Genomic DNA, 13,383 nt, shown 5'->3' with positions numbered 1-13,383 from the left:
AGTCTGGGAATAAAATAACATTTTGAAGAACTACTGCTTTACAGGGAGAGAGGTTGGAGCTGAAACATTCATACTGGAAGAGAAGAAAAAAAATGGACATAAAATAAGATGGATTAATATCATTTTTGTAGTGAGGAGAGACAATCCAGGCCTGGAGTAAAGTGGAGGCCTTCCGTTCAAATACAGTACAGTACATGAGAATGACAGATATCAGGTAAAGGCATTGAGAGTTTGAATGATCTCTTCCAGTCTACCTGTTAGGTCTGAAATCTGTTTACAACATGGAAATCATTCAAAATATCCAGACAGTATGGTTAAGATTCAAAATAAAATCGCAGAAAGAGGAAAGCCCTAAGAGAAAGAGCTCTCCTTTCACATGTTTGAGTAAGATGGAGGATGTGTCCTTTGCTAGGTCTGTCTACAATGCGCCTACGGGTCATGGACAAACACGGGACTCTACTGTAGTGACCAGTTTTCTTCTCCTGATCTTCGAGAGTCAAAGGGTGTGCAGACTTTCGTTCAGCCCAGCACTAACCCACCTGATTCAAATCATCAACTAAAAATCAATATCTTGATTAGCTGAATTAGATGTGCTAATAATGGGCTATGGAACAAAATGTCTGTAGCATTGTTGGCCCATTTCCATTGGTTTGTAGCTGAGCCCCCTACTCCCAGTCCAAGCAACTCTGACAGGACAACCGCGGTAGACAGACCCTCCACATGGACTGTGCACATCGAGAAAGAAACGGTTAGCACTAAAACTGGAAGACTTTAACCTTGCCAAGGACAAACTAGAGTGCTGCTCAGATCTGAGCGACCATTTTCCCATTACTCTGCAGTCTTATCTACTGAAACACAAAAATCCTGTTAAATGGGGCCATTTTCTCATTTGCCTTCAAGGTCATTCTCATGCATGGAGAGCCAGTCATTGTGCTGCTGAGCCTTTGGAGACACAGGGTGTTCTGCTGTAATAAGAGATGGCTCACAGAGTCCAAAAGAACAGTCCAGAGAGAGAAGCTGTCCAGAACCATCGCTGGAGCACAGCGACCGTACAGTAGAAAAACTAGAGCCCGACTGATAAATCAGTTGACCGATATTAGCCTTTAGCAGAAAGATTTGTTTCGCTATTTATTCCACAGATAAAGCATAGATATTATTGTAACGACCCTGGGTTTATAAGCATGGAAATCGACTCTGCCGCTTGAGCATGCTTTTGTGGCACAGTCGATAGCGCGCTGGAAGGTCGTGGGTTCGAGACCTGCTCCCTGCTGTTTCGTTACATTATATGCATAGAATAAACAAATACGTCTGCTCATTTATGGTCACTTTTTTCATGGTCAATTGTTGCCTGAAGAGGGCGCTCTATGAGCTGCTCATTGAACATCATTCAGGCCTAGGTCACAACGTGAGAGAGAGTAGGCATGGTGGTTAGACTGTGAGTAGCTTGCCACAGCCAACGTATTTGAATAAGTATATAATCAAAAGTACACTTCACCAAGCAAGCACCCCTGTCCTCATCACATTCTCACTTAGTTAACGTCAGCTCAGCTATCTAGCCAGCAACGTAACTCACTTTGCTAGCTAGCAATATATGCTACTTATGTGCAACACTGGACGGGCGCCAAAGTGAACAATCGTTCTTGATACAAAAAGAACACTGTTACTGTCTGGGCCTATTATATTAGCCAGTGGGCTTATTTAGTTTGTTTTCCGAAATATGCAATCTGCAAAAAGCAGGCCATGTGCTTGCGTTCATGATGAGATAACTCTAGCTAGCTAGCTAAATGAGAACGTGTGACTAAAACAAGTGCGGCAATCATTTGCCTGCATAAATGTTTTTAGTCATCAGCGCAAGCCATTTGCAGTTGAAAATTACAGCCAATATATTCGTATTGAATAACAGTGATGTAGATATGGTTTCTGTAAGAAAACATTGTCGCAATGAACAGCTAGCTTGTGCTTGTCATATCCTACTCTCATTGCAAGGTTGCCATAAAGTGTTTGTTTACATGACCTCTGACTGTTGTAGACGCTGGTAAATCTACTCAAGACAAATGCTGACGCTGACACCTAGCGGTGAGATTAGGAACAGCATGTTACTGCATTTCAATGCTTATTTGTGAACAGTGCAGTTTCAGATTTACTTTGAGAGAGACTAAGTTTAATTCATTCAACCTTGTGGTGGTTTAACACAAGCACTTTTGCATACTTCTTATCCACTGCCATAGATAGGAACAACTTAAAAGATTTGTTTAAGAAGGGACACTAAACAAGTTTTACTGTTGTATTTATAGAGGATATAGTTGCTTTTTCGTGGATATCTTAAATAATGTTTACTTTAATATTTTGTTATGAAATTATAATTTAGAGTATCCGTTAATCCTTTGGAGCACAATTTGTGTAAAAAATATATGTTATTCACCTCTAAAAACAATATATTGGGTGATATATCAGTAAATCAGTGACTTTGCCTCCCTCCTATCGTTATCAGACCCAAGAATCCCATATCGGTCTAAGCAAAACATCTGCATAACAATGAGAGATATAGTAAACCGACAAGCAACACAGAGGAGGTGAGCAGGAGAAGCCAAAGAGTAGTCCCTGTCCTTTGATTGGTCAATTCCAACGGATTGTCCACAACATTGAACAATGTCAGCGCTCTACCTTGGTCAAAGCCAATGATATGTCCTTACATTGACCAATGATCCGCCCCTCCACTGCCCTCTCTACTGAGCCAGAGCGGAAGAGGTGAAGTGATAAGCAGACCGCCTGCCTTTGGGACAATGACTCCCATTGTTAGGTTGGAGACAAGACCATCTTGTCATTATATACATTATCTCTGACTGAGCCTGAGCTGTGTCAGTGTGTGAGATATATATATATATATATATATATATATATATATATATATATATATTTATCGCCCTGTGTAGTTTGAAAGGCTCAGGAGGAGAAACAGAGGCCGCAGCACTCCATACAGATCTCCAGGCAGTCTGCAGACTCGCAGCACGCGTCGATGATCCCACAGTCCATGTCACACGGCAACTCACAGTCGCCACACTCCTCGGAGGCACAGCAGCAACAGAAACACGCCGAGTCCTCCCCCGCACACGAACCACAGGTGGCACAGTCCAACACGATGTTACACAGAGTCAGGAACTCACAGAACAGACAGGCCAGGATACAGTGAACACAACAGTCTGAGGGAGAGAAGGAGAGTTATTCATATTTATTTGACCTGGTACTTGATTACAATGCATAGTATTTTGAGAAGAGGGAGAGATGGAAGAGAGAGAGAGGAGAGGTGGGGTACTACAGTGAGATGGACAGAAGTAGGTAGCTTCTCACCATCCTGTGCCTCTATAGGTATCTGGGAGCTGTTGCTCTTGGAGGAGCTCTTGCTCCTCTTACTGCTCTGAGAGGTGATGGAGGGGTTGGACTGGAGCTTCTTAGGGTTCTTCATCTCCGATGAGGAACACGAGGAGGAGGAAGAGGCCGCCCTGGGTAGAGAGTTGGGGGCCGGCCGATCATGGAGCCCTCCGTTCCTCACTCCATTGGGGTGAGAGGCATGTGTGTTGGCGGTGTGTGTGCAGTGCGGGGTGTGTGTGTGCGGGGTGTGTGTCTGGGGCTTGGCTCCGTTGCGTAGCTGGCTGGTGGGCTGGGTTAGACAAGGCTGGGTGGGATGTATGGGGGTAGATCGTGTCTGGGGTTGACCTGAGGACAGGAACAAAAAAAAGAAGAAAAACAATTACAATAGTTGCTTTCATTGTAACTGTGTGACACATGGGAAACGTAGTCATTGATACAGCATGCCCCAACGCTTCCTGGGAAGGGCCATGTGTACTGTGCTGACTTCTGACCCTGCTCATCTAGACGCTTACACAACAAACCCCAGACACTCTACGCTCCTCCTCGCCTCTTTTTCTCCTCTCCTCTCTTCTCCTCCCCTCCTCTCCTCTCTCCTCCTGCCCTGTCCTCCCCTCTCACTGCCAGGGCTGAAACACAAGTTGGTGGGAGAAACTTGTCTTGGACAGCACATCATTTCAGATAATCCCCTTAAGAAATAGGCCTAAACTTGGGCCAACTCAATCCAGTTTGACAAACTCAAGAATCTATTAAAATAATTTACCAAGGACAATTGGTGTTTCATGGTCTACTAACGCCAGCTGCACATTGCTAGGTGCACCATACATTGATATGTAACTCGTGACTATGATGCGTATCTGGTTGCTAGTTTTAAGTCTTTGATTTATGTGGACAGAGAGGCTGAAATGGCCTGGTTCTCTCTCTTCACAGTATGAAATGTAGGCTACACACATTTACGCATATATATATACGCACGCACACGCACACACGCACACACACTCAGACAGCCTCAGCCCAGGCCCAGGGTGTTTACAGCCTACAAACCCTGTACTGTTCCTCCTCTAAGTCAGACCAGGGTTGATCTTGGCTGGCCAACATATTTTACTCTGAGCACCACAAAATACTAATTACACTGAGAGAAAGAACAACGTGGTGAAAAGCAGACCTCCTCTGCCAAACCAAACAGAGGCCCTGAAAAAGAGAGAGGGCTAAAATGGAACCATGGTTTTGATATATTATGATAATATTTAATACCATCCTATCGAGGCCCTAAATATTTTCTAGACCTGAACACACAGATGGAGAGAGGTGTAACATCCCAGGGTAGAATACCACTACAGGATGTCCTGAGAGAAACACTCACAGACACACACATACCGGGGGCTGAGATGCAGTGAAACAACATTAGACAATCGTTCAGAGACAGATAACCATGCTAGGACTGATGTGATTGGCCTGGCCGGGTTCACACCACCAATCGAGTGTGATTCAGCATTTTTTAACCTCACTCCAGATGTCTGGCAGTGAGGAGGGGGCAGCAGTCACAGGGAAACATATCTTTCTCTTCTAAAGAATGGCAAAAGTCAATACCTGCTCGGCTGCATTGTCTCCTTTCTTACCCGTTTCCCTCTCTTCTTGTCTCACCCTCTCTCTTTCCCCCGGTCTCTCAATTTAACCACTCATATTTCCAAAATTACAGTACAATACAGTATAAGGGTTTGGTTTTGTCGAGAGAAGAGAGAGAATGCACACGCGCAATTACAGAGCCACAATTGCAGCCACCAACCCTAATCATAGTCAGTTTTAGTGAAACCACACAGAGCGATGCCAGGCTTTTACCCCACATCTCTCTGCTACTGTAGTCATTCTCTATGTGGTACATGTCTGGTTAACAGTGCATTCCTTTGGTTGGTAAAGATAACATCAGCAGGAACACAATATTGTTTGTTTTTCTGAATTCCATTGTATTTAAAAAATATATATTGTTGGAAATGGAGAGAGGAGTAACATCACACTGAACAGAGTCAAATATCTGGATATTATTTAGAGTGGTATGAGAGTTCATTCACCCTTCTCCCTTTGCATGTGTGTGTCAGTCGGTTTGGAGTGAATGTGTGTGTGTGTGTGTGTGTGTGTGTGTGTGTGTGTGTGTGTGTGTGTGTGTGTGTGTGTGTGTGTGTGTGTGTGTGTGTGTGTGTGTGTGTGTGTGTGTGTGTGTGTGTGTGTGTGTGTGTGTGTGTGCAAAAGGCTGGTTGCATGGGCATCTGGCAGACAGACAAACTGAGTTTCAGAGAAGTCATGACTGCGTACACATACGAACGCACAAATGCGCACACACACACACACACACATAGAGTGAGAGTGAGAGAGTGAGAGAGAGAGAGAGAGAGAGAGAGAGAGAGAGAGAGAGTGAGAGAGAGAGAGAGAGAGAGAGAGAGTGAGAGAGAGAGAGAGAGAGTGAGAGAGTGAGAGGGGGGGTGTTTGTGAGATAGAGATGCAGAGGAGAGTGTGTGTGAGGGAGGGTGAGAGAGATCTGCTCTACGGATATACACCCCTTAGCTTTGGCTCTCGTCTATTTTGGTTCAGGAGTGATGTAAGGGCGTGCCACAGAAACACAATGATTCAGCAGTTCATAGTTAAAAATAAGAACAAATAAACAGCTAAATGACTGTGGGCTTAATATGATGAGACTGGCACACCACAGACTGAAGGAGAACAGAGGGGGAGGAAGAGCAGAGAGAGGGAGAAGGGGGGTGAGAGTGAGGAGAGGAGATATTTTACTGTGCAAATATTTTACTGTGTTGGACCAGCCTAGGCCTGAAAGTGTAGGACCAGCCTAGGCCTGAAAGTGTAGGACCAGCATAGGACTGAAAGTGTAGGACCAGCATAGGCCTGAAAGTGTAGGACCAGCATAGGACTGAAAGTGTAGGACCAGCATAGGCCTGAAAGTGTAGGACCAGCCTAGACCTGAAAGTGTAGGACCAGCATAGGCCTGAAAGTGTAGGACCAGCATAGGACTGAAAGTGTAGGACCAGCCTAGACCTGAAAGTGTAGGACCAGCATAGGACTGAAAGTGTAGGACCAGCATAGGCCTGAAAGTGTAGGACCAACCTAGACCTGAAAGTGTAGGACCAGCCTAGACCTGAAAGTGTAGGACCAGCATAGGACTGAAAGTGTAGGACCAGCATAGGACTGAAAGTGTAGGACCAACCTAGACCTGAAAGTGTAGGACCAGCCTAGGACTGAAAGTGTAGGAGCAGCATAGGACTGAAAGTGTAGGACCAGCCTAGACCTGAAAATGTAGGAGAGAGAGAGACAGCTGACAGCGAGAGCTGTGAGAGAGCTGAGAGACAGCTGAGAGAGAGAGACAGTTGAGTTATTATTATTATTTATTATTATTTATTGTTGAATGTATGGTTATTTTGACACTTGGTTATTGTTGTTACTGTTGTCCCGTTGACAATTTTGATTCTCATTTTTATAAGCTTTGGCAATATGTACAGTGGGGCAAACAAGTATTTAGTCAGCCACCAATTGTGCAAGTTCTCCCACTTAAAAATTTGAGAGAGGCCTGTAATTTTAATCATATGTACACTTCAACTATGACAGACAAAATGAGAAAAAAAAATTCAGAAAATCACAATGTAGGATTTTTAATGAATTTATTTGCAAATTATGGTGGAAAATAAGTATTTGGTCAATAACAAAAGTTTCTCAATAGTTTGTAATATACCCTTTGTTGGCAATGACAGAGGTCAAAAGTTTTCTGTAAGTCTTCACAAGGTTTTCACACACTGTTGCTGGTATTTTGGCCCATTCCTCCATGCAGATCTCCTCTAGAGCAGTGATGTTTTGGGGTTGTTGCTGGGCAACACAGACTTTCAACTCCCTCCAAAGATTTTCTATGGGGTTGAGATCTGGAGACGGGCTAGGCCACTCCAGGACCTTGAAATGCTTCTTACGAAGCCACTCCTTCGTTGCCCGGGCGGTGTGTTTGGGATCATTGTCATGCTGAAAGACCCAGCCACGTTTCATCTTCAATGCCCTTGCTGATGGAAGGAGGTTTTCACTCAAAATCTCACGATGGCCCCATTCATTCTTTCCTTTACACGGATCAGTCGTCCTGGTCCCTTTGCAGAAAAACAGCCCCAAAGCATGATGTTTCCACCCCCATGCTTCACAGTAGGTATGGTGTTCTTTGGATGCAACTCAGCATTCTTTGTCCTCCAAACACGACGAGTTGAGTTTTTACTAAAAAGTTATATTTTGGTTTCATCTGACCATATGACATTCTCCCAATCTTCTTCTGGATCATCCAAATGCTCTCCAGCAAACTTCAAACGGGCCTGGACATGTACTGGCTTAAGCAGGGGGACACGTCTGGCACTGCAGGATTTGAGTCCCTGGCAGCATAGTGTGTTACTGATGGTAGGCTTTGTTACTTTGGTCCCAGCTCTCTGCAGGTCATTCACTAGGTCCCCCCGTGTGGTTCTGGGATTTTTGCTCACCGTTCTTGTGACCATTTTGACCCCACAGGGTGAGATCTTGTGTGGAGCCCCAGATCGAGGGAGATTATCAGTGGTCTTGTATGTCGTCCATTTCCTAATAATTGCTCCCACAGTTGTTTTCTTCAAACCAAGCTGCTTACCTATTGCAGATTCAGTCTTCCCAGCCTGGTGCAGGTCTACAATTTTGTTTCTGGTGTCCTTTGACAGCTCTTTGGTCTTGGCCATAGTGGAGTTTGGAGTGTGACTGTTTGAGGTTGTGGACAGGTGTCTTTTATACTGATAACAAGTTCAAACAGGTGCCATTAATACAGGTAATGAGTGGAGGACAGAGGAGCCTCTTAAAGAAGAAGTTACAGGTCTGTGAGAGCCAGAAATCTTACTTGTTTGTAGGTGACCAATTACTTTTTTTCCACCATAATTTGCAAATAAATTCATCAAAAATCCTACAATGTGATTTTCTGGATTTTTTTCTTCTCATTTTGTCTGTCGTAGTACCTATGATGAAAATTACAGGCCTCTCATCTTTTTAAGTGGAAGAATTTGCACAAATGGTGGTTGACTAAATACTTTTTTGCCCCACTGTACATTGTTACGTCATGCCAGTAAAGCAAATTGAATTGAATTGAGAGCTGAGAGAGCTGAGGGAGACAGCTGAGAGACAGCTGAGAGAGAGAGAGAGAGAGAGAGCTGAGAGCGAGAGACAGTTGAAAGAGAGCTGAGAGACAGCTGAGAGAGAGAGACAGCTGAGAGCGAGAGACAGCTGAGAGAGAGAGACAGCTGAGAGAGAGAGAGCTGAGAGACAGCTGAGAGAGAGAGAGCTGAGAGAGTGAAAGGCCCAGTGTAGGCCCAGCCTGTTGCCTGTAGCGATGGGAGTGTGGTATGTCTGGCTTGAGAGAGTGTGACTCACAGTCTGCTGACAGCTCACCCCCCCTACCTTCTCTCTCTCTAAATTCCTCCATCCGCTCACCTCCCATTACCCTACAGACAGCCAACCTTTCTTCTCACCTCCTCCCCCTCTCTCTAAATCGCTCTCCTCCCACTCCCTCCCCATCATCTCTCCTTCCGTCAGCCTCCTCCCAAGACACTGGCCTCTAGCGAAAGGCTATGATTACTGCTGATCACTGCACCCATCTATCTTTCCAACGTCCCTCCTCCCCTCTTCCTCTCCTACCTCTCTCTTTCCTCCCTTTTCCTCTCCTTCCCCTTGCCCTCGCTCCCTCCCTCCGTCAGTGACTCAGCATTCTGAGCAGTAGACAGTAAACAGAGTGCTGTTTGTGCCAGCTAAGCTGCTCAGACCAGGCCATCTGAACTAGATCAGCGCTGTGAGGTTCAAATCAAATCACATTTTTATTTGTCACATACACATGGTTAGCAGATGTTAATGCGAGTGTAGCGAAATGCTTGTGCTTCTAGTTCCGACAATGCAGTAATATCCAATGAGTAATCTAACCTAACAATTTCACAACAAATACCTTATACACACAAGTATAAAGGAATGAATAAGAATATGTACATTAAAACATATATGAATGAGTGATGGTATAGAACGGAATAGGCAAGATGCAGTAGATGCTATAGAGTACAGTATATACATATGAGATGAGTAATGTAGGGCATGTAAACATATAAAAGTGGCATTGTTTAAAGTGGCTAGTGATACATTTATTACATCAATTTTTCCTTATTAAAGTGGCTGGAGTTGAGTCAGTATGTTGGCAGCAGCCACTCAATGTTAGTGATGGCTGTTTAACAGTCTGATGGCCTTGAGATAGAAGTTGTTTTTCAGTCTCTCGGTCCCAGCTTTGATGCACCTGTACTGACCTCGCCTTCTGGATGATAGCTGGGTGAACAGGCAGTGGCTCGGGTGGTTGTTGTCCTTGATGATCTTTTTGGCCTTCCTGTGACATCGGGTGGTGTAGGTGTCCTGGAGGGCAGGTAGTTTGCCCCCGGTGATGCGTTGTGCAGACCTCACTACCCTCTGGAGAGCCTTATGGTTATGGACAGAGCAGTTGCCGTACCAGGCGGTGATACAGCCCGACAGGATGCTCTTGATTGTGCATCTGTAAAAGTTTGTGAGTGCTTTTGGTGACAAGCCGAATTTCTTCAGCCTCCTGCGGTTGAAGAGGTGCTGCTGCGCCTTCTTCACCACACTGTCTGTGTGGGTGGACCATTTCAGTTTGTCCGTGATGTGTACGCCAAGGAACTTAAAACTTTCTACCCTCTCCACTGCTGTCCCGTCGATGTGGATGGTGCTCCCTCTGCTGTTTCCTGAAGTCCACGATTATCTGAATATGTCTGTAAACACACCAGCCAGCTGGTCTCCGCATGCTCTGAGGACTTGGCTGGGATGCCGTCTGCGCCTGCAGCCTTGCGAGGGTTGACACATTTAAATGTTTTACTCACGTCGGCTGCAGTGATGGAGAGCCCTCAGGTTTTGGTAGCGGGCCGTGTCAGTGGCACTGTATTGTTCTCAAAGCGAGCAAAGAAGTTGTTTAGTCTGTCTGGGAGCAAGACATCCTGGTCCACGACGGGGCTGGTTTTCATTTTATAGTCCGTGATTGACTGTAGACCCTGCAACATACCTCTCGTGTCTGAGCCGTTGAATTGCGTCTCTACTTTGTCTCTATACTGACGCTTAGCTTGTTTGATTGCCTTGGAGGGAATAGCTACACTATTTGTACTCGGTCATGTTTCCGGTCACCTTTCTCTGATTAAAAGCAATGGTTCGCATTTTCAGTTTTGAGCGAATGCTGCCATCAATCCACGGTTTCTGGTTGGGGAATGTTTTAATAGACACTGTGGGTATGACATCGGCGATGCACTTGCTAATAAACCCGCTCACCGAATCAGCATATTCATCAATGTTGTTGTTCAACGCAATGCGGAACATATCCCAGTACACGTGATCAAAGCAATCTTGAAGCGTGGAATCCATTGGTCGGACCAGCGTTGGACAGACCTGAGCGCAGGAGCTTCCTGTTTTAGTTTCTGTCTTTTGGCTGGGAGCAACAAAATGGAGTCATGGTCAGCTTTTCCTGGACTATTGTGCTCCCTTCCTACATTTAAAACAGGAACACCAGAGTGACACCTAGCACCTTGACCAGGGATCACAGCTAATCACAATTTAGGGCTTTACAATGGTAGGTACTGTCACCTTGTCCTTCCACTGTCACCTTATTCACCTCTGTCACCAAAAACAATGTGACCCCATAAACCAATGTCTGATTCAGCTCATTTCAATCACAATCCATAGGGATGGGCAATCTAATCTCGGAATAGCAAAGTGTGGTATTCCTAAAGGGTGGAATTCTTAAAGAAGTGCAGCCTATCTCCCTAAGTAGAGTGTTGTGAGTGGGAAACGAAGGCTGAGGGAGGCAGGATGAACAGTGATTTAGGATAAAAGCTCTACTTAACTGGGAGATTGTGGTAAAAACAGGGATGTTTTTTAAATTAATTTTTATCTTACCTTTATTTAACTAGGCAAGTCAGTTAAGAACAAATTCGTATTTTCAATGACGGCCTAGGAACAGTGGGTTAACTGCCTGTTCAGAGGCAGAATGACAGATTTGTACCTTGTCAGCTCGGGGATATGAACTTGCAACCTTTTGGTTCCTAGTCCAACGCTCTTACCCTACCCTGCCGCAAATTAAGGAAGTGGGAGAGAGGAGAGAAGGAAAGGGAAACCATGAAAGTTAACAGAGGAGAGAAGGAAAAGGAAACATGAAAGTTAACAGAGGAGAGAAGGAAAAGGAAACATGAAAGTTAACACAGAGGAGAGAAGGAAAAGGAAACATGAAAGTTAACACAGAGGAGAGAAGGAAAAGGAAACATGAAAGTTAACACAGAGGAGAGAAGGAAAGGGAAACATGAAAGGAGGAGACAGGAAAGGAAACATGAAAGGAGAGGAGAGGAAAAGGAAACATGAAAGTTAACAGAGGAGAGAAGGAAAGGGAAACACAGAGGAGAGAAGGAAAGGAAACAGAGGAGAGAAGGAAAAGGAAACATGAAAGTTAACAGAGGAGAGAAGGAAAAGGAAACATGAAAGTTAACACAGAGGAGAGAAGGAAAGGGAAACATGAAAGTTAACACAGAGGAGAGAAGGAAAAGGAAACATGAAAGTTAACACAGAGGAGAGAAGGAAAGGGAAACCATGAAAGTTAACACAGAGGAGAGAAGGAAAGGGAAACATGAAAGTTAACACAGAGGAGAGAAGGAAAGGGAAACATGAAAGTTAACACAGAGGAGAGAAGGAAAGGGAAACATGAAAGTTAACACAGAGGAGAGAAGGAAAGGGAAACATGAAAGTTAACACATAGGAGAGTGGGAAGGGGAAAGAATGGGTCAGAGGTTAAGTTGGGGTTCACTGTCGGTGACAAATGGTCTCCTTCAACAGAAATTATGTACTCTTTCCAGGCCCTTTGTGTGTGTGTGTGCGTGTGTGTCACCTTCAGGTCCGAGGCCTCCAGGAGAAAGAGGAGGAAGAGGAGAGATTCTTCACAGACTGGTGTGTAATTAAAGGCACTGTGTCACGATCTTGTTACATTTCACACCGGCAACACGCTAACCCAGTTCACATCCCCTTTAATGATCCCAGCATCATACGTACCTCACCAAACTGCCAACTCAGCCTTTCCATGGCAGTATTGTGTGTGCGTGATTGTACGCCTTATAAAGCTAAAAACAAAATAGTTCACAAAATATTGCTATTGTCTGTATGGAGTGTTTTCTGACTGAAGTTGTACAAATTGAGTCATGAATCCCATCTCTGTGTTTCATTGTGGTGCCAGAGAAAGTGAGTGAGGAAGTGTGACTGAGGGGTCTGACAGAGCACTGGACTCTGACTAACTGTGAGAGTGGTGGTGATGGGGGACAGTGTAATGGGGTTGTCACTAGTTACCACAGCCACAAAGTCATAATCGTCTATATCGTAAATATTCGTGAAAAAAATGGTTACTTTTTATTGTTTTTATTCGAGTTAGTCATATGTTTAGCAGTGTGGTTAAGGTTAGGGTTAACGTTAAAATCCGATTTTAAGAAGAGAAACTGTATAAATAGGCAGGTTTTTTTACTTTGTGGCTGTGGTAACTAGTGATGACCACCTGTAGGAGCAGAAGAACTGAGGTTTGGATGGAAACAGAAGGTCCCCAAAGTAAAGATCAGTCAAGAGTCAGACAGCCTTTCACCCAGTTACCAACCCCCAAACACACCGCTCCTCCCTCATCTCTCTCTAGCATCCTTCTCTTACTCAGAAGTGACAAAAAATGACTAACAGAGCTTATTTTAAGACTCCCATAAAAACAGTAGAGCCCAAAGGAGGATTTATCATGAGTTAGAATAGTGTAACCAACACTCACTTATTCAGAGCTTTTTACTGGCAGTCTGAATAGGACTGTGACGTAGGCTTAAGCCACTGACCGTGTCAATGACGTGTATCAACTATGAGGCTGCTTTATTGAATCAATGTGCTAGAGAAACAGAAACACACTACCCAACTACCAAAGAGAATAGC

At 44.6% G+C, this 13,383-nt stretch overlaps 1 protein-coding gene across 1 annotated transcript; it reads right to left on the bottom strand.

Moving 5' to 3' along the window:
* Positions 1–2,925: 2,925 nt before the first annotated feature.
* Positions 2,926–3,869, bottom strand: mdfi (MyoD family inhibitor). The gene is made up of 3 exons (XM_024404583.2): positions 3,854–3,869; positions 3,349–3,714; positions 2,926–3,200 (listed from the first exon to the last, which is right to left on the bottom strand). Exons 1-3 carry the CDS (start codon positions 3,867–3,869, stop codon positions 2,944–2,946), a joined length of 639 nt encoding a protein of 212 aa, XP_024260351.2. The 3' UTR covers positions 2,926–2,943.
* Positions 3,870–13,383: the final 9,514 nt, after the last annotated feature.

Source organism: Oncorhynchus tshawytscha, linkage group LG07, assembly GCF_018296145.1.
Source record: "Oncorhynchus tshawytscha isolate Ot180627B linkage group LG07, Otsh_v2.0, whole genome shotgun sequence".
Classification (NCBI taxonomy): Eukaryota; Metazoa; Chordata; class Actinopteri; order Salmoniformes; family Salmonidae; genus Oncorhynchus; species Oncorhynchus tshawytscha.
This window is presented reverse-complemented; position numbering and strand designations above follow the sequence as displayed.